Source organism: Lucilia sericata, unplaced genomic scaffold (assembly GCF_015586225.1).
Source record: "Lucilia sericata isolate MDLA Ls3-8-SP2 unplaced genomic scaffold, ASM1558622v1 Contig000125F_arrow, whole genome shotgun sequence".
Lineage (NCBI taxonomy): Eukaryota > Metazoa > Arthropoda > Insecta > Diptera > Calliphoridae > Lucilia > Lucilia sericata.
Genome location: NW_023994157.1, coordinates 421645 through 441517, shown reverse-complemented (window position 1 = coordinate 441517; position 19873 = coordinate 421645). Strand labels below are relative to the sequence as shown.

The 19873-nt window shown below is 31.8% G+C and overlaps 1 protein-coding gene across 2 annotated transcripts in view; it reads right to left on the bottom strand.

Moving 5' to 3' along the window:
• Window positions 1-19873, bottom strand: part of LOC119600880 (xaa-Pro aminopeptidase ApepP) — a 124010-nt gene that overhangs the window by 58853 nt on the left and 45284 nt on the right. For both annotated transcript variants that reach the window (XM_037951446.1, XM_037951448.1), the window contains one exon: window positions 1322-1411. In XM_037951446.1, coding sequence (XP_037807374.1) covers window positions 1322-1411 — 90 coding nt within the window. The remainder of the gene's footprint in view (window positions 1-1321; window positions 1412-19873) is intronic.

Genomic DNA, 19873 nt, shown 5'->3' with positions numbered 1-19873 from the left:
TTGTTTTCTATAAATGTTGAATTTTTTTTAAAATACATAAAATATTCTTAAGAAAATAACAAAATAAGCAAATTATTGCGAATTAATTAAACATTTATATTAAAAAACGTCTGAAAACTCCAATTATTTTGTTTTTATTTTCAAAACAAGTGTTACGTTTTTAAATGTTCTATAATTGAACAAACGTGCTAACAGTACGGTACGTTACAGTACGTGGGCAGCAACGTTCGGGTAATTCTACCTTAAATTTTATATATCATTATTTTAATTTTATGTATATCAAAATTTTTTATCTATTTTGGTTCTGATTTGAATATCTGGTTCTACTCAAGCCATTTATGTAATTTTTTACCATTATTATTCGCAATCGCCTTCCCTTCCCCTTGCTTTCCCCCATAATATTATTTTCAAAAGAAATCCGTTTTTGTTCGCTATTTCAGCGGAATTTTTTGATCAATTGTGGTCAAAAATTAATCTATTGGATTTAGGGCGATGCTCTGAGCAACTTTTTTCAAATTTTCAGTGATTTTTCCTACAGTAATGTTATTTTTTTAACTTATTCAAGTGAAAATAATCACATGGGAAAGCAAGGGGAAGGGAAAGCGATTGAAAATAATAATTGAGAACAAAATTCAGTTTTATTGTTATTTTTGTAGCATTGTATATAAACTAAATGATTTTGAAAAAAATTTCCATATTCAATAATCATTTAACCGATTTTTCGCTGAAAGAATATAGCATGAGTACTTTTGCACTTTATTTTGTCCGATAGTGTATGTATCTTGTTATACCGTATAATTTTGCTCAAAATATTTTAGGTTAAGTGTTGTCCGTTCGTTACTGGACCGTTTTCAAGAAAATATACTAAGCGGGACATGATTTTACATGCTTTATTCAATATTGTACTCGGCTTAAGAATAATCTTTGTTTTATGTTGATTCCCAAAATAATTCGTGACTATCGCTGGCTGTTCGTGTGCTGGTCTGGTTCTAAAAAAGGTCCATTTGTTATTTTTTTAAATTTTACTGTTTTTTCTTAAATAAAATAAACAATATGTGGTATACAAAACTTCTAAAATTATTCTGAATTTCTTAATGAAAATCTTTACAATATTAAGTTTTTTTGAATATTGGATGCGGCTTTAAGAATACCTCGTATTGAATATATTGTTTTAAAAATTGAATTTGACTTAAAATATGTATTTTGGGAATCATCATAAAACAGAGCAAGTTCATTTTTGAGGCAGTAAGAAAAACACGATTTAGCTTTCCGTACGAAGTCGATATAATGCAATACATATGTCGTTAATGAGTTTACTTACCTCCTGATGACGTTGCTTCTTTGGAATTAAAGCAGTAAGGTAATAACTTGAACTTGGTGATATCCATATTTTTCCAGAATTATTTTTCACCTAAAATATACATACATAAAACATTTTCAAAATTTTGAGCGATTTTAAATCAAAAGCAGATTTTTAACAATGGTATAAAAACTATGTATGTATATACATACATACCCAGCAAAAAAAATTTGAAGTTGTTAACGAAGAAGGGATATTTTCATGATTTCTTTTGTACGTATTCTATTTAATGCGTTTTAAATACATGCCTAAATTCTAATAAATTTGTCATCAGTGAAGGCATGAAAAATGCACCCAAATTCACTCATGTAACTCCACTATAGGAATTGTAATATTTTACTATAATTTGGTATTCTCTTAGGAGATTTAATGAAAACGTGCATTTCATACAATAAATATTAAAAATTACATTAATTTTTTTATTAGATTTTTGTTTTTGTAGGTACCTACCTAGTAATATTAAGTCCATTTTAACATTAATAAGAGAAGGAAAAAACTAAGACTGTTTAACGGATTTTAAAACACAATGGGTATTTTTCCTCTGCATGAATTTAAATCCAATAAAAATCAGTTAGTTATGTTTTATCTTATTTTATTTTTATCAATATCACACAAAAAAATTATTTAAATATTGATAATTAAATTGAAATACCATTATTAATGCATTTTTAAATAAATATAGTGCACCAATGAAAATTCGCTTGAGAATCATCGAATATTCATTGGTTATAAGAACTCATTTAAATGGCGAACTATTTTTCCAAATACGAACACATGCATGCCAATGACACGCTAATCTTAAAATCATGCATGTTTCCCCTGACATGATTCATTCGATGATTCTCAAGCGAATTTCCATTAGTGCACTATATTTATTTTAAAATAAATTATTAAAGCTATTACGAATTAATTATTAATATGTAAATTAATTTTTTAGCGCGATATTGATAAAAATTAAATATGATAACAAAATAAAACACTAATAACAGATTTTTATAGAAGGGATTCTGCCCGGTATTTACTCGGTATACCGAGTACCCAACTATAGTTGGGAAAATTGTGGGTAAATACCTTTTTACACCTTTTAAGGGTATTTATAAATATCATTGTTAATGGAAAAATTGGTATCCTAATGACCCAAACCTTGGACTACTCTAACACTCATATGTTTAGAAATATTTCTTACGAAAATTAACAAAATCGATGACCGAAATATGACCGAAAAATATCGAACATTTTGTTAATGAGTTATCACAGATACTAAAGGCCTTCCAAATGCAAGTTTTTCCACGAGAAACATTTTTTTGCATTTTTTTTTTTTCGCGGGAAAAAATTTGTATTCTCCAAAAACAGATGCTATTAATATATCTCGTTGCTATGAAAAATTTTATTTTTTAAGTATTTCAAGGTATATGAGATGTAGTAATCATTTTTGCTATTTTTGAAATTTGTTATGAATATGTTTTTATCTCAAAAATGTGTGAATTTTTTTGGGGGCACCCCCGTAAAATGTTTTAGGATTGCCAAAGTTTGAGCACAACTGTAAGATGTTAGTTAACCCGTGCCACTGGGGCCGTAAAGCGACCCATATATCTGGAACTGCTAAAGCGATTTGCCCGTGTCATACATCAAATTAAAGGCCATACTGTTTATATTTTATATTCTACGCAATAAATCCGCAACTAGTACTGAAACTGAAAAAAATACATTATGTCCCTAAAGACGTGACTAGGTACCTCTGAGAGAGAAGATGCATTATTTGTATTATTATTGCTTTCACTTTGGAATCTCATTTCATTTAAATATGTTTGCTATAGTACACCGTTATACAACAATGTTATTTTATGTCTATTTTTTTCTCATACTGTATCACTGGAGACCCCAAGCAGATAAAAACAAACTAGTTTAAAAACGTATTGGGCAGATTTATGATACCCAAGGTTGTTTGTGTGCACTGGGATTTAAAACTACTACCAGGCATCTGATATCACATGGGACTAAAGGACAACTCTTAGGCGTTCCTGAAACTGACAGTAGATCAGGGGAGGAACAAGCCCTAGCAGTGTACGAATGTCTAGAGGAATGGTTCGCCAGCTCGGTCGTGGCTATGTGCTTCGATACAACATAATCAAATACAGGGAGACTCAATGAAGCGTGCAGATGTTAGGTCGAGATGTTACAGAGCTGTTGGCATTGATATATCTTGACTATCTTGACGGAAAACATGTGCGCTTCAGATCTCCAGATCCAGTACACCATGCGCGATGGATGGTAAAACCTATTTACTGTCTAAAAATACAACTTTTCAGTGTAATCGTATTTTTAGATGTGATTAAGATATTGTTTGTAAAGTATGACATCAATTATTTTTTGCTGTGTAATATAAAATTCATAGGTTTTTCTCCCGAATTTGAAGCACTTCGAGTTACTAGACGTGATGAAAATACTGTATCTTTTTCCATACGATGATTAACTTACCCGGAGGAATATGTGTGCATTTCATCAGCTAACATATTTTTCATATTAGTTTTACACCGTTTTTACAAATTACTTACATAAGAACCGTACTATTTATTAATGTATTAGCAAATTATGTCAATTCTGGATAAAACCCGATTTGGTTTTTATTGACTTAGTTAGTTGTTAGTTAGTTAGTTAGTTAGTTAGTTAGTTAGTTAGTTAGTTAGTTAGTTAGTTAGTTAGTTAGTTAGTTAGTTAGTTAGTTAGTTAGTTAGTTAGTTAGTTAGTTAGTTAGTTAGTTAGTAGTTAGTTAGTTAGTTAGTTAGTTAGTTAGTTAGTTAGTTAGTTAGTTAGTTAGTTAGTTAGTTAGTTAGTTAGTTAGTTAGTTAGTTAGTTAGTTAGTTAGTTAGTTAGTTAGTTAGTTAGTTAGTTAGTTAGTTAGTTAGTTAGTTAGTTAGTTAGTTAGTTAGTTAGTTAGTTAGTTAGTTAGTTAGTTAGTTAGTAGTTAGTTAGTTAGTTAGTTAGTTAGTTAGTTAGTTAGTTAGTTAGTTAGTTAGTTAGTTAGTTTGAAAGGAGGATGTATATACATCAAATCCGAAGAAATACACCTAGGCCTCTATAGGGCCTGTTGTGCGCTCCTTAACCAGTGCCTCAGGTGGGAATCGAACCCACAGACTAGAACACTAACCACTAACCTACCGGAGGCCACTTTTATTGACTTCGTTATTGATCTTTTTCTAAACACAATGTTGTTTAAAAACTGATTTTCTTAAAGATGCTTTATATGAGAAATAGGGTTTAGTATGAGCAATCTAATATTTCAAGTACCAAATTAACTAACTATATTGTTGCTAACTTTTTTGTGTGCAAATCACCATAAAAGAAAGATAGCAGCTCCTTAGTTAGTAGTTAGTTTTTATTATCTGTACCGCAATTCTGTAACTTTTCAATATTTTCTACCGATATCGTTAAGTAACGATAGATATCGGTCGACTTAACGATTTATCTATTCTCCATTTTAACGTTAAATACATCTATCATAAATATGTAAATTAGTGCTGTAATATTCTCCTACTTTTGATTACTCAATACTACTCAATACTTTTCGTTTGCGTACTCAATACTACTCGATACTTTTTTATTTTAAATTAAAAACGAGGAATTTTTCCTTTTTTTAAGTAAAGTTAGACCAGACGTCACACCTCTTTTGAGACATTTTCTTTTTTTAGATTGCGTCAATAAATATTTGTAACTTTTTAACTATTATTGCAGTTTTTAAATTATTTTTACATTGATTTGATATTGCTAAGAGCTGCATTTCTAATAATTATATGATCTGTATTAGATGTAGAGCTGTATTTTATCACATCATAGCCGTTAAATTTAAATAAGTTAAATCCATATACAAGTCTGAAAGTATTGAGTAACTACTTTTTTGTATTGAGTACCCAAAAAATAGGGCAAATACTCGATACCCACTACTCAATACTTTAACAGCACTAATGTAAATGTTAACTACAAATAAGGGTATAAATAAAATGTAAAAATTTGAAATTGATAAATATTTCAATAAAAATATTTAATTTTCTGTTAAATTTTGTGTTAAATAAATATAAAACGATTTGAATTTGTTCATTCATTAATTTATACCAATGATTAGATGTTCCCGAGTCGCTGCTCATCGAGTTTCAAACACAGGAATGCACTATAGTTCAAACTACCAGTTTTCCTGTGCGAAATTCAAATTTTGGAAATGTGAATATAACTTATTTTTTGATATCATCCTATTAATAATACACCAATATATTCAAATTCGCAATAAATTTTTGCGAAATGCTAAACACTGTTCTACTGCAAGCAGTCAAAGTCATCATTTCAAAATATTTACATAATTTCTTTTGTAGAGTCTATATTTTATCATTATTTTTAAACGTTAATTCTGGAAAGTGAGTAAATAATTTTCAATAACTGTCAAATGGATAGCACTAAGAGGTGTCATTAGTTTATATATATTCTTGTAAAAGGTTGGAAATAATATTTCTTCACTTCGAAAAAGACACCATTTAAAATAACATTGAAAAAAATTAATTTGATTTTAAAATTTTAACTTCATGAAAGCTTTTAAGAAAATGTTAACGTTTGTTAAACGTGAAATAAGCAGAAATGAAATGTTGTGAATTAGTTTCAATTTACCCGAAATTGCGCATTTCTGCGCGTTTTGAGTAATTTAATATTTTCTAGGGTGCTACCTTATAAGCATTTTCAAATTTGATTAAAGGACTACACAAAGGATGATGTCCTTATCAAATATGTGTTTTTGTCATCCAGTTATCCATAGTGTTTGCAAGGAATTACTGTATTTAAAGGTCCGAATTTTCGTAATTTCTTATCAGCAAAACGGAAAATTGCAGTAGAAAGGAAGAAAAAAATTTTGTATTAAAATTGATTTATTATTTCGGGCAGTAGCAACCGCTGCTTGGAAGCAAAGACCCTCACGCTCACGCGAGTCCGACAAGTCCTTCTAAAATGAAAAAAAGTTGTGTTGTATAAGTCATCTTCATTGAAGACAATGGGTTAATAACCGCCAAAGGGTTAATTTTCCCTTAAATTTGCTCTAATATATCTATTTATGCCTATGCTCCATCTTAGGCTTTAAAGAGTTTCATTATTTTGTCGATCTTAATTTCGCACTGAAAAAGTGATGATTTGAACCAATGTAGAATGGTACAGAATGGGAAACTAGTTATAAATTTGTGTTGGTATAACCACATGTTGATTTATTAACAAACAAACTTGAGTCCTCGGAAATAAAGAGAAACAAGAGGAATCTTTATTAACTGCGTCTAATTTATATACATTTATTTACGCGGGAAATAGCGCAATTTGAGATTTCAAAAAACCCAACACCGAATATGATGAGTATCAAAATATTGTCCTAAGACCGCATAGAATGTTTCATGTTACAAATATCTTTTTCGGAAAAATAAGGGAATAATCTAATATCGAGAAAGATTTCGTGGTATCACAAAAACATACAAATTCTTTTTTGAACATTAACGTTCATGTTAAAAATTATGTAAATTATTATCCAAAAACATAGAATTTTTAATGCTTTTGTTAAAATTCAATACAATATCAATTATCGTTACGCCTTAACAAGAACTTTTTACCTGTCGTTATCTTACCGAGACATGTCGTTAATTGTCGATACTTTTTAACGAAACTAACGAATTTCGAATTTGTCGGAAAGAAGTTACTGAATTGCGGTACTGTTTCACTTATTGCAAACATAAAAAATGCAGAAAATCATTTTTGAAACTGGAATTGTATAAAAGTTATTGGATAATTTCAAAAAATTTCGAACAAAAAACTAGTATTTTGAGCATGACCCTCTCCGATTTCGATGATATTCGGTGCACACATTCTTCACGCAAATACGAAATTTGACGTTCTCCAAAATTTATAAATTCGTTAGGGTTTAGATTTTATCGAGGTTCAAAGTTTATATTTTTTAGGCTTTTTTCAACAAGTATTGAATTTGACATCAAATATTTTCAAAAATATATATCCGATTTTATTTATTTTAGACCCTTATTACAGCCTATTTTCTTTTCATTTTCTTTATTCCTTCACATAAGATTGCTTATAGTGTACTCAACAAAATATAAAAATTTCAGAATGAGACAATGAGGGGATTTCAAGTAAATAATCTTTTAGTAAAATAATCCACATCATTTCCATACAAAATTCATAATTTATAGTTTTATTTCTTGAAGAGCATAAAAATAAATTTGTAAAATTTAAAACAAAAAATAAATTATTCTTTAACAAAAAATAAAAATTTTTTAAATTTGTTTTTAAAATGTGTGGATTGTTTTACTAAAATTTTTATTACTTGAGATCCCCTCATAGTCCCTATATGAAGGAATTAAGAAAATGAAAGGTACCTTCTCTTGAGATATCTTTGACTAAATGACGTTTTTTTATATCATTATCCTTATGTTAGAACTATAATATTGTAAATAAAATACTGTTAAACTATAGTTTAGAAAATATTAGATGTCAAATTTAATGCTTGTCGAAAAAATCTTAAAAAATGTGAACTTTGAACTTTCATAAAATCTAAACAGTAATTTATTACTGACACATTACCAGCCAGTAGATCAACATTTGCCGCCGGTACTGGGTTATTTATTCCCTGCACTGTAACTTTTATATTATTTTTATTTTCACCCCATAGGATCTTCGTGGTTCTACCCACTGTTTCATTATTCCAAGAGGCCTTATGGAATTCTCTCACCCATATTTTTAGTTCAGCTTTTGTTGCGTCGAATGGTTTTGCGTTTGTCAGGTTAACTGCCTCGAGCTCCCTTCCCTTTAAAACTATTACATTCGCCCTTTCGTTACCGACTACTCCCGAGTGGGCTGGTACCCATATGATGTGAACCTTACCTCTGGGAGAGTATTCAGTTAAAGCTTTCTTACAGTCCAATACGGTCTTAGGTTTAGTTCTATCGCCTGATATCGCCCTAATTGCCTTCTGGCTGTCGGTAAATATATTAAGCGCTGTGGGCGCCATATTTATTCTAATCCTGGAAGCTTGTGTTATGATTTGGTAAACGGTGGAATATTTCTGTTTCTGGGTCTTCAATATAGAAACCCAACCCCACTTTGTCGCCCAATTTCGAGCCATCCGTGTAACAATGGATTCCTAATGGTATTTGCTCTAAGGTTCCGCTTGACCAAGACATTCTATCTGGGATCAGCGTTTCAAAGTTTCCGACATATCCTTTGTCTGGTATACGATCAGGCACGTCCGATGATTGTGTATAACCTTCCAATGTGTCCAGTATACATTGATGACGTGTTCTAGAACCGCTTTTGGCCAGTTCGCCCAAAGTAAAAAGCCGTTCGGCTGTAAGCGCCGCCTCATATCTTAAATATGTTTCAATGGGTGGAATATCTAGCAACGTTTCCAGAGCCTTGGTTGAAGTAGTACACATGGCACCACTTATACCCAAGCAGCATGTATGCTGAACTCCCTGTAGTAGTTTGATATTGCACTTTTTGTCTAAAGCAGTCCACCAGATTATTGAAGCATAAGCTAGAATTGGTCTAATTACACTTTTATAAAGCCAATTTGTCATAATAGGACTAAGACCCCATTTCATGCCTATGGTTCTCCTACATATCGCCCAGCACCGATGTGCCTTGTTGATCCTATTCTCTATGTGGTGTCTCCATTTTAATTTCCGGTCGAGGATTACATTCATAGGTTTTTCATCCGATTTTGAAGCACTTCGGATTACTAGTTGTGATGAAATTACTACTTCTTTTTCCACACTTTTTTGCTGGGGTGTCATTGAAAGAATGTGGTTTATTTTTGACATACAAATATCGGATTTTTACAGTTTCTAAAGATAAGATTAGATGTAGTTCAAAGTTGTCAAAAATGACCAACATCCCTCCAATGAGACGCTAATGTAAAATTCATAGGTTTTTCACCTGAATTTGAAGCACTTCGGTTCACTAGTTGTGATGGAAATTCTACATTTTTTTCAACACCGCACAGTGGGGCAGAATGGAAATTTTTTGGAAATAAATCTGCCATTTCTAAACGGCTGATCCGATCGGCATTTGGCGTGAGCGTAGCCAAGGAGTATTCGAGTTTATGTTTTGAAGATGAACCCTGCAGATGCCCCAGGGACGGCGCTGTGGCGGCTCAAAGTAGGGTACCTACGACATGTAAAATTTTTAAACTCGTGCCATTTTTTTGTTTTTCACCCAAATACAAAGATTTTTTTTTATGCTTGGACATACTACTTATCTCTTATAATATCAGAGTTATAGGCATTTGGCCTCCGGTAGGTTAGTGGTTAGTGTTCTAGTCTGGTAGACCGGAGGTGGTGGGTTCGATTCCCACCTGAGGCACTGGTTAAGGAGCGCACAACAGGCCCGATAGAGTCCTAGGTGTATTTCTTCGGATTTGATGCATATTCATCCTCCTTTCAAACTAACTAACTAACTAACTATAGGCATTTAAAAATTTAGTGATACAAAATTTACCATACCTTGTTAGTTAGACAACAAAATTTCCAATAATATGCAAAAAATTTCAGATCAATATCATTTACAGATCCAAAAATATACGTTTTTTAATTTAAAAATTCAAAAAATTTTAGATTCTTGCCGTTTTTTTACCAAAAATGTGTCTTAACTCTTTTATTAATAAAATAAAATTTTCTTTAAGAACATATAACAGTTTTATAGTTTTCTAAAAGGTATCTTTACGCAGAACGCTTTAGCGTAAAAAACTTGTCCTATTTTTTGAAAATGTTGCCACTGCGTCCTTCAGAATATGACCTATTTTTTATCAAAACTTCAACTTTGGGCGACATGTTCTAAGATCCCAAAGCTGGGTCAGAAAACTGAAAGCAATTTTGGAAACCTCAATATGTTTTCTATTTACTCCAAAAGTATTTTCCCAGCCCTGAAAGAAATGTGGACCCTATGGGCAAAAAAGTAAAAAATCCCATTTTTGGGATTTTCATTCCTATTTTTGGGAATTGCGGGATGCCCTTTGACCTTTTCAACTTTTTTTTTTGCATTTTCTTATTTGAAATGACAAATTTAACAAGCGTTGAAAATTTCATTGAGTTTTGTTCATAAATAAAGATTTTGTCTTATATTACATATTTGTTAAATTTCTAAAACTATGATTTATATCAAAATTTGAATAGGGTCGCAGATAGCTACAACAATTTAGTCCATGTTTATCTCTTAATATCATTTTTTAGTTAGATATGGAAATTCTCGACCCTTTACAAAAAATTTCAAGCCAATATCTCAATTACATTCAAAAATATGTTCATTTAAACCTGTGTCCTTTAATTTCATCTTTTTCATATTTTAGTATTAAATATGACAGAACATATTTAAATCTTATATTTACCTATTTTCTATTTGTTTGCTTATCCTTATAATTTAAAGGTCCTATTATGCTTAAATTTTCAGAAATTTATAACTATTTTTTACCTAAATTTTTTCGACAGATCATTTCGTTCTGTTTCGTTTATGATCATGTAGGTAACAATATACAGGTAATATACAGTAATAAGAAATATCAATGACTGAATTCGATTAAAATTTTGTAGTTGGATGGAAACTACTACGGAAATATCAATTTTCAATCTCAAATGAGGAAATTGCTGATACATTTAACGAAATGCTGAAAAAGGAAAACTAACCTATGGATGCCGTACATATTGCAACTATTCTTCCTAATGCATCACCAAAACGACTTAAGCGAATTGTGGAAAGTATACCAACTCCAACATCGCAATCAAATTTTACTGAAGAGGAAGCAATAGCGCTTATGTTGGAACTGGGTCTCAGTCGAAATAAGTACCAAATATTAAGGAAAGCTCTGCATGAAAAAGGACACAATATATTACCATCATACAAGGCGATCCAGGAAAAAAACAAACTATCCTACCATCACCTATTGCTGTTAATAATGTGGAAGCTTGTATTGATATATCATCTTTGCTCGAAAACACAGCATCAAGAATTGTGTCAGACTTTTCAGAAGACCAACTAAGGAAAATTCATAACTGTGATGTTGTCTTAATGTGTAAGTGGGGATGTGACGGTTTATCAGCACTTCCAGAATACAAACAAGCTTGTGGAAGTCGGACATTAGCAGACTACAAAAGTGTATTTATGTCATCATTAGTGCCATTACGAATTCGTTCATATTCCCTTAATCCATCATCGTCAAGCATCGGAAATTCATTTGAAGATATATGCATCAATACAACTTCGGGTTCAAAAAATTTTTGTAGACCCATTGGATTTGAATATATAAAGGAGTCAAAGAAAACAACAAAAGATTTGGATATGTATACCGATATGACAGATTATTTTATAGAAAATAAGTAGTGTTAGGAATTAACTATATAAGTAGGTTATAAGAATTAATTGTATTATGTTTAAGATAAACAGTTCAAATAAAAAAAGCTATTATACTAACTGATGATATTGTATTAAATTGTGTTTTATATTTCGATGGGCGGGAAAGGTGGTTTGTGTGGGGTGATTTAGGTGTTGTTGTGCGTGGCTCATAATAAAATTATAATTTTTTTATTGTATATACAATGTTATAGTCTTTAATAAAATAATTAACTAAATAATTTTTAAAAATTGTCCAAATATTTTATTCATCGAGAATTTCCATATCTAACTAAAAAATGATATTAAGAGATAAATACGGACTAAATTGTTGTAGCTATCTGCGACCCTATTAAAATTTTGATATAAATCATAGTTTTAGAAATTAATCAAATATGTAATATAAGACAAAATCTTTATTTATGAACAAAACTCAATGAAATTTTCAACGCTTGTTAAATTTGTCATTCCAAATAAGAAAATGCAAAAGAAAGTTGAAAAGGTCAAAGGGCATCCCGCAATTCCCAAAAATAGGAATGAAAATCCCAAAAATGGGATTTTTTACTTTTTTGCCCATAGGGTCCACATTTCTTTTAGGGCTGGGAAAATACTTTTGGAGTAAATAGAAAACATATTGAGATTTAAAAAACTGCTTTCAGTTTTCTGATCCCAGCTTTGGGATTTTAGAACATGTCGCCCAAAGTTGAAGTTTTGATAAAAAATAGGTCATATTCGGAAGGACGCAGTGGCAACATTTTCAAAAAATAGGACAAGTTTTTTACGCCAAAGCGTTCTGCGTAAAGATACCTTTTAGAAAACTATAAAACTGTTATATGTTCTTAAAGAAAATTTTATTTTATTAATAAAAGAGTTAAGACACATTTTTGGCAAAAAAAACGGCAAAAATCTAAAATTTTTTGAATTTTTAAATTATAAAACGTATATTTTTGGATCTGTAAATGATATGATCTGAAATTTGCATATTATTGGAAATTTTGTTGTCTAACTAACAAGAAAAAATTGAGTCCATTTGGTCCAAAATTACGCCCGGTATTCAAAAAAAGGCGGACCAAGGTATGGTAAATTTTGTATCACTAAATTTTTAAATGCCTATAACTCTGATATTATAAGAGATAAGTAGTATGTCCAAGCATGTTTTTTCAAGATCTCGTCGAGCGCTTTCAGAAAATTTGGGTGAAAAACAAAAAAATGGCACGAGTTTAAAAATTTTACATGTAGTAGGTACCCTACTTTGAGCCGCCACAGCGCCGTCCCTGGGGCATCTGCAAAACTTAAACTCGAATACTCCTTGGCTACGCTCACGCCAAATTTTATCCCGATCGGATTAGCCATTTAGAAATGCCAGATTTATTTCCAAAAAATTTCCATTCTGCCCCACTGTGCACCGCAGTGCCATCAACAGTACCCATTGCATCAATATCCACTTCAGGCTTCCTGGAGTAGTTAAATCCAAAGAGCGAGGAGGTGATCACCTACTCGCCGGAAGACAGTTTAATGGATGACCATGATTGAGGTTATCCAAATAAAGCTCCATCAGAGCGAGACGGCTACCAATAGCTAAATATATATACAGTTAATCTCAAAAATAAGTATACAGAAATACTGACAAATGGTTTTATTTAAAAAAGGATATTATTTTTTCAAAAATCAAAAAAGTAACACATTTATTTATTAAAAAATTATGATAATTATTATTCACTACTTTTTTCTGGGTTATTTTGGTTACTTGAGTTCTCATTTAAGGTGTAGTTAAATAGGTGCAAAATTTACGTCACAAAAGTAAGTATACAGATAATTTCAATATGTATTTGGCTTAATGATATTTACAAAATTCATGAAAATTTTACCTGTTTGTATGTAATTATTTTATAATAAAATATTCTGTACACTATAACATGGGAAAAATTCACTTTTTGTTCCGAAAAATTAAAATTTTTGGTAATTGATCTGAATATTATTTATAGGAGCATTTTTTCCTATTTAAGAACATCTGACTATTTAAACCCCCGGAGTTTTGGATCGGGTATTCATTGGAAGACGTTATTTTAACTTTTAAATTAATTATTTCTTTACAATAATTACAATCCATTGCGGAACATTGCCGTTTTTAAGATAGTGTAGCGTTCATATTCGATATTTAACGGCGATTTCCTAAAATTTATATCTTAAAATGCGATAGTAATAATATGTGTACTAGTATCCATTAATTAAAACAAGTTTTTTGGTTCCAATCATCCATTACACTCTCCTAAATGCTACCAATAATCGTCAAATGGTGACCATGTCAATAACTTACACTACATATCGGTTCTGAAATTGATTATTGTCCAAAATAGTAAGATTTTTATATTAAATCAGGCTCAAGTGGTGGTATGAATACGAATTGAACAATTTTGAAAACGGATACATCTTAATTTGTTGCTATAACAAATAAAATGTCCGATCCATAAAACATGGTTATTGTATCGAGTATATCAAGATATGAATGGTAGCATTGTAGCATTGTATGCTTTGGAAATCGGAGTATTAGGAAAACTTGTTAAAATTAAAGGAAATATATAGAATTATTCAAATTTTAAAGTTTATGTTGTAATTCTTAAGAAATCGGAGTTAAATTTCTGTTTTTTAAGAACGTACTGTGTTCAAAATGGCTAAATACATGCATATAACATTAATTTCGAAATAACAACTCTTTTCAAAAGTTAAAAATTATATTTCTAATGCATCATTTGGAGGGTTCAATGACCACAAAATCCAAAATCCGGGGTCTAAAGTAGAAAAAATCGTAGAAATGAGAAAAAAAACTGTTCTACTAATTAATTCCGGAGCCAATCGGCCCAAATTTCAAGATTTCGGAACTAAGAGTAGATTTTTTCCAAGTTATTGTGTAAAAAATATTTTATTAAAAAGTAATTATATAAATACAAGTAAAATTTTCATAAATTTTGATAATATTATTAAACCAAATGTATACTGAAATGATCTGTATACTTACTTTTGTGACGTAAATTTTGCACCTTTTTAACTTCAGCTTAAATGAGAACTCAAAGAACCAAAATATGAAGAAAAAAAGTAGTGAATAATAATTATCATAATTGTTTTTAATAAATAAATGTGTTACTTTTTTTTTTTAAATAAAACCAATCGTCAGTATTTCTGTATACTTATTTTTGTGATTAACTGTATATATATGTAAATATATTTAATAGCTAAAATAAACAAAGTTAAGATACATATAGCTTTAATCCAGGAACTTTGGACGATTCGCAACAAGGTTTCTGGATTAAATCACGTAAATTTCCAACTTTTTTACGCTGATACAGGGTCTCGCCCGAAAACATGGATCTTATGTCACAAGAACTTATGTTTTCTCCTCTCAACGGGATTATCAACATCGGATGCAACGGTGCTGAAGCAAGGTCGTGGCAACATATACCTTGCATCTGTTTACCTGCCCTTCGATTCTCCGACACTACCACCAACGTCGGATTTGATGAAACTGGCTGAAGAATCACAAAGAAAAAATAAGAAAATTGTAATATGTTGTGATGTCAACTCCCACCATGTAGCTTGGGTAGCAAAAACACCAATCGCAGGGGACAAGCCCTCATGGATTTCCTCAATACTAAAGACTTGATCACTTTGAACTTAGGTAATAAAGCTACCTTATTTAGGTAGAATCAGAGAAGAAGTATTAGATATGACTAAATCTTCAGAAGATCTTATAAACGAAATTCAGGATTGGAGAGTTTCAGACTCCCTTTCAGACCATCGGTACATAAGATTGAAAATCCTACGGCCACCAGCAAAGCCGATGAAGTTTCCGAATAAGTCTAAAACTAATTGGACAATGTTCGGGACCTTACTAACGATTTAATCGGGAACATCGTAAAAAGGCCGCATTATACTGGGATGAGTATCGTAGTAAACTTGGTGAATATAGGAAAATCGTTCGAAAAGCCAAGCGAGACTCTTGGAAACTTTTCTGTGAACAGGTAGATAGCGTAAATGACGTATCGAAGATAAAAAAATTCCTATCCAAAAATCATGTCCAACCAGAATCTATGATTGATGACACGGGCAGGAGGCTGGAGGATATGGAGGAGACAATGAAACTCTTAATGGACTCTCACAACACAGAAATAGTTATTACAACTGGCATGGTTAAGGAGGACATCAAAAGCTTTGCGCCCTATAAAGCTGCGCCGGATGGCATTTTCCCGGCACTTTTGCAAAGGGAGGCGGAAAATCTAGCTATGCGACACCGTCCTATTGACCGATAAGTCTTACGTCCTTCCTACTTAAAACCTAGGAACGGATAGTCGATAGTATGGTTAAAAGCAGTATACCAGACAGAGATGTCAAATATAAACAGCATGCTTATGTAAAGGAACGATCGGTAGAATCGGCGTTGAATGAAGTTGTCCACTATATAGGTGAATCCTTCGAAAGCAAACTGTATACACTGGCGGTATATACTGACATCGAAGGCGCCTTCAATAACGTACACACTCATACTCTTATCCAATCCTTAGACCAACTTTATGTTGACCGGGTGCTTCGTAACTGGATTAACTACATGCTAAGGAACAGATGCATAAGCTACGAGATGTACAATATAACCTTCAGAAAAATTGTATCTCGCGAACACCACAGGGCGGCATTTTGTCCCATTTACTCTCTGTAACCTTTAAAGCAAATACCAGTAGGAATCCCTTGCTACACAGATGGCTCTAAATTGGGAGCCAAAGTGAGCCTGTGTTTTTATATTGAAGACCCAGAAACAGAAATATACCATCGTTTACCTAATCACAACACTAGCTTCCAGGCAGAAGTCCGAGCAATAACGGAATGCGTAAATTGGATTAGAATAAATATGTCGCCCACAGGGCTTAAAATATTTACCGACAGCCAGAAGGCAATTAGGGCGATATCAGGTGATAAAGTTAAATCTAAAACCGTAAAGTTAAATCTACACCCTCCCAGATAAAGTTAAATCTACACCCACCCAGAGGTACGGTTCATATCATGTAAGTACCAAGCCACTCGACAGTAGTCGGCAATAAAAAAGCGAATGTAATAGCTTTAAAGGGAAGTGAACTCGAGGTAGTTAACCTGACGAACGCAAAACCATTTGACGCAACGAGGGCACAACTAAAATTGTGGGTGAGGGAAACCCACAAGGCCTCTTGGAGTAATGAAACCAAGGGTAGAACTACAAAGATCCTATGGAGTGACCCTAAGAAGGCAGAACGAGAAACCTCCTCAAAATAAACAAGTCTGAGATTAGTCTGATGGTACGTATTCTGAGTGGACACACAGGTTTACAGGCACACCTATACAAAATTGGACTCTGGAGCACTTTCTTTGCCATTGTCAGGCTTTCGCCGAAATTAGATCTAAATATCTTGGAAGTGATATTACTCCGGATATAATATCCCTCACGAACACTGATTGGAAAATTCTTAGGAATTATCTAAAGGAAACTGAGTTTCTGAACATCGGACGATAATACATTTAGCGAATACTATATAAGGTTTTTGTTTTTACCAACAAACATTTTCCATGAAAAGGAGCGCACAACAGGCCCAAGAGTGGCCTAGGTGTATTTTTTCGGATTTGATGTAGATACATCATCCTATCAACCTAACCTAATAAATTTGGAAATTTTGGAGAACTTAAAACTTCGTATTTATACCAAGAATGTGTGTACCAAGTTTCATCAAGTTTCATCAAAATCAACATTGCAAAATATAAATTTTTATAAATTACAAAAAGAAGTAAAAGTCTTGTTTCAATTATAAAAGATCTTTCGATTTACTGCCTGTTTCACAATATCGAAACAACATTTTCTTTCTTATAAATATAATGAAAACAAAAACAAAATTTTAAATTTATTTGTTGTTTTCAATAAATTTATAAGAATGAAAATGTTTTTTCGCATTTAGAGAAACTTGCAGTTAAAATTTGTTTTACAAAATACGTACTTTTTTGTTCAATACTATAAAAAAATATTCGTAAAAAGTAACATTAAAATATTATTCGAATATTCGATTAATCGACAAACATTTTTGGAATTATTCTTTACTCTAAATTGGAAATTTTTATTCGTAGGAATAATTTATATTCGAATGACAACTATACTCCAATGACGCTCTAATGTAAGATTCATAGGCTTTTCACTCAAATTTGAAGCACTTCGGGTTAACAGTGGCGATCGAGGAAGATCGTTCCCACGACCGGGTCGTTCCGTTGGAAGAACCGATGTGCCGTGGGAACGATCTTCCTCGATCTTCAACGAACAACGACCAAGGATTTTAAATGTGTCGCTGCTGCAACAACAACAACCAGTAGTGATTGTGTAGTTGTTGAAGATATGTGCAGGATCCGTATACAGCAGTTTTGAACGACATTCATAGAGACGCCATCAATACCGCGGTTTCAATTTACCGCATGAATGTCATTCTTGGAGGTTGCCCACCGCTCATAGCAGAAATAGAGAAGAACCGCGGAAAGCAAGACTTGCTCTGGCACACAGATCGGCACCGAGCAACAGGCTCAACGCCGTGCCGTCCCCAATATATGCCCAGCATGTGGGCAGGTTCCCCATGATACCCACCACATATTCAACTGTCCAGCCCACCCTACATCACTTAGCCCAATGGATTTATGGACTTTACCTATTGAAGTAGCCCAATTTCTTGGCTTGGACTTAAATACAAAACCCCCGGATTAAAAATTGTATAGTTTAACCTGTTATAACAACAACAACTAGTCGTGATGAAAATACTACTACGTCGGCGATGCGCTGTTAAATTAACTAAATGTATATTCAAAAAACTTTTGAAGATTAATTTTTCATAATTTAATAGCAGTATGGACGTTTCTCCCCAAATATTTTTACGGATAAGGGAACTATTGATTTTATTGAGCTCCCCACAGAAAATTTTCAGAGTACAATTTTAAATTTGTTTGAATTTTCAATACCAAAAATTGAAACTCTGTTTGTAAATTCAAATTCAACAACAACAAAAATAAAATGTCAATAAATAGAAAAAAATATTTTTTCCAGTTTAAGAAAATTAAACAATATTTTATGTGAAAAGTGCAATGAATCTATTTTAAAAAATCGCAGATTTTTTGTGGATAACTGAAATTTCGCGTACGATCCTTAAAAGTGGTCAAAAAAAGTAAGGTATACTTTTGAGTGTTTTGACAAGTTTAAACTTCACACAAGAGAGTTGAATTCACACGGAACGCGTATATGTGAGAGAGTAATTTCCTATATGTGAGAGTCGGACTACTTGTTATACTTCGATCTTAATATACTTGTGATAAACATTGTATATGAGAACAGAAAATTAAAATATAAAAAAATCAAGTCTGCTGTAATTTAATCAACAAACAATTTTTCATTTATTTAAAAATATTTTTTGGATCAAAACTTTTTCAATGTTCAGATGAATTTTAAGCAGAATTTATTGCTTAAAATTTGGATCATGATCTAGCGATAATTGGAACGGTATTAAACTTAACAATGAATTTGTATATATGTATGTATGTAGTACATGTATGTTGATAGCATTTTTAAAAATATATATTTAGATACTTCTTAATACAAATGTATGTAAACTAGAAAGTTGTTGTAGATACTTTTTGATACACTTGTGTTTCAGCTGGAAAGGTGTTGTAGAAACAATTTTACTTACTAGGTATATCGGTAAGAATGTAGGAATAAATACTTTTCCATACACAAGTATATTATAAACAAGTTTGTAAGAACTTTCGAATACAAAACAAGCAACACAATATCAATGTAGTAAGCTATATATTTTCTGTGGGGCTAATTGCATTACCATATATGTACATTAGAGTGATTCAAGCTTGTATGAAGGAAAAAAATTTTGTCAGGCCGACCCCCTCTAGAATTGTTCAATGGGTTGTAAAACTATGTCATAAAAAATTTAGGCTGATTGGATAACGTTAACAGGTGCCGCAACGGCTCTGAAGTTTTCAAGTGCATTTACAAGGGGAAAATATAGATTTTTTTCAGTTTTTGCTCAAATTTGGCCATTTAGTAAT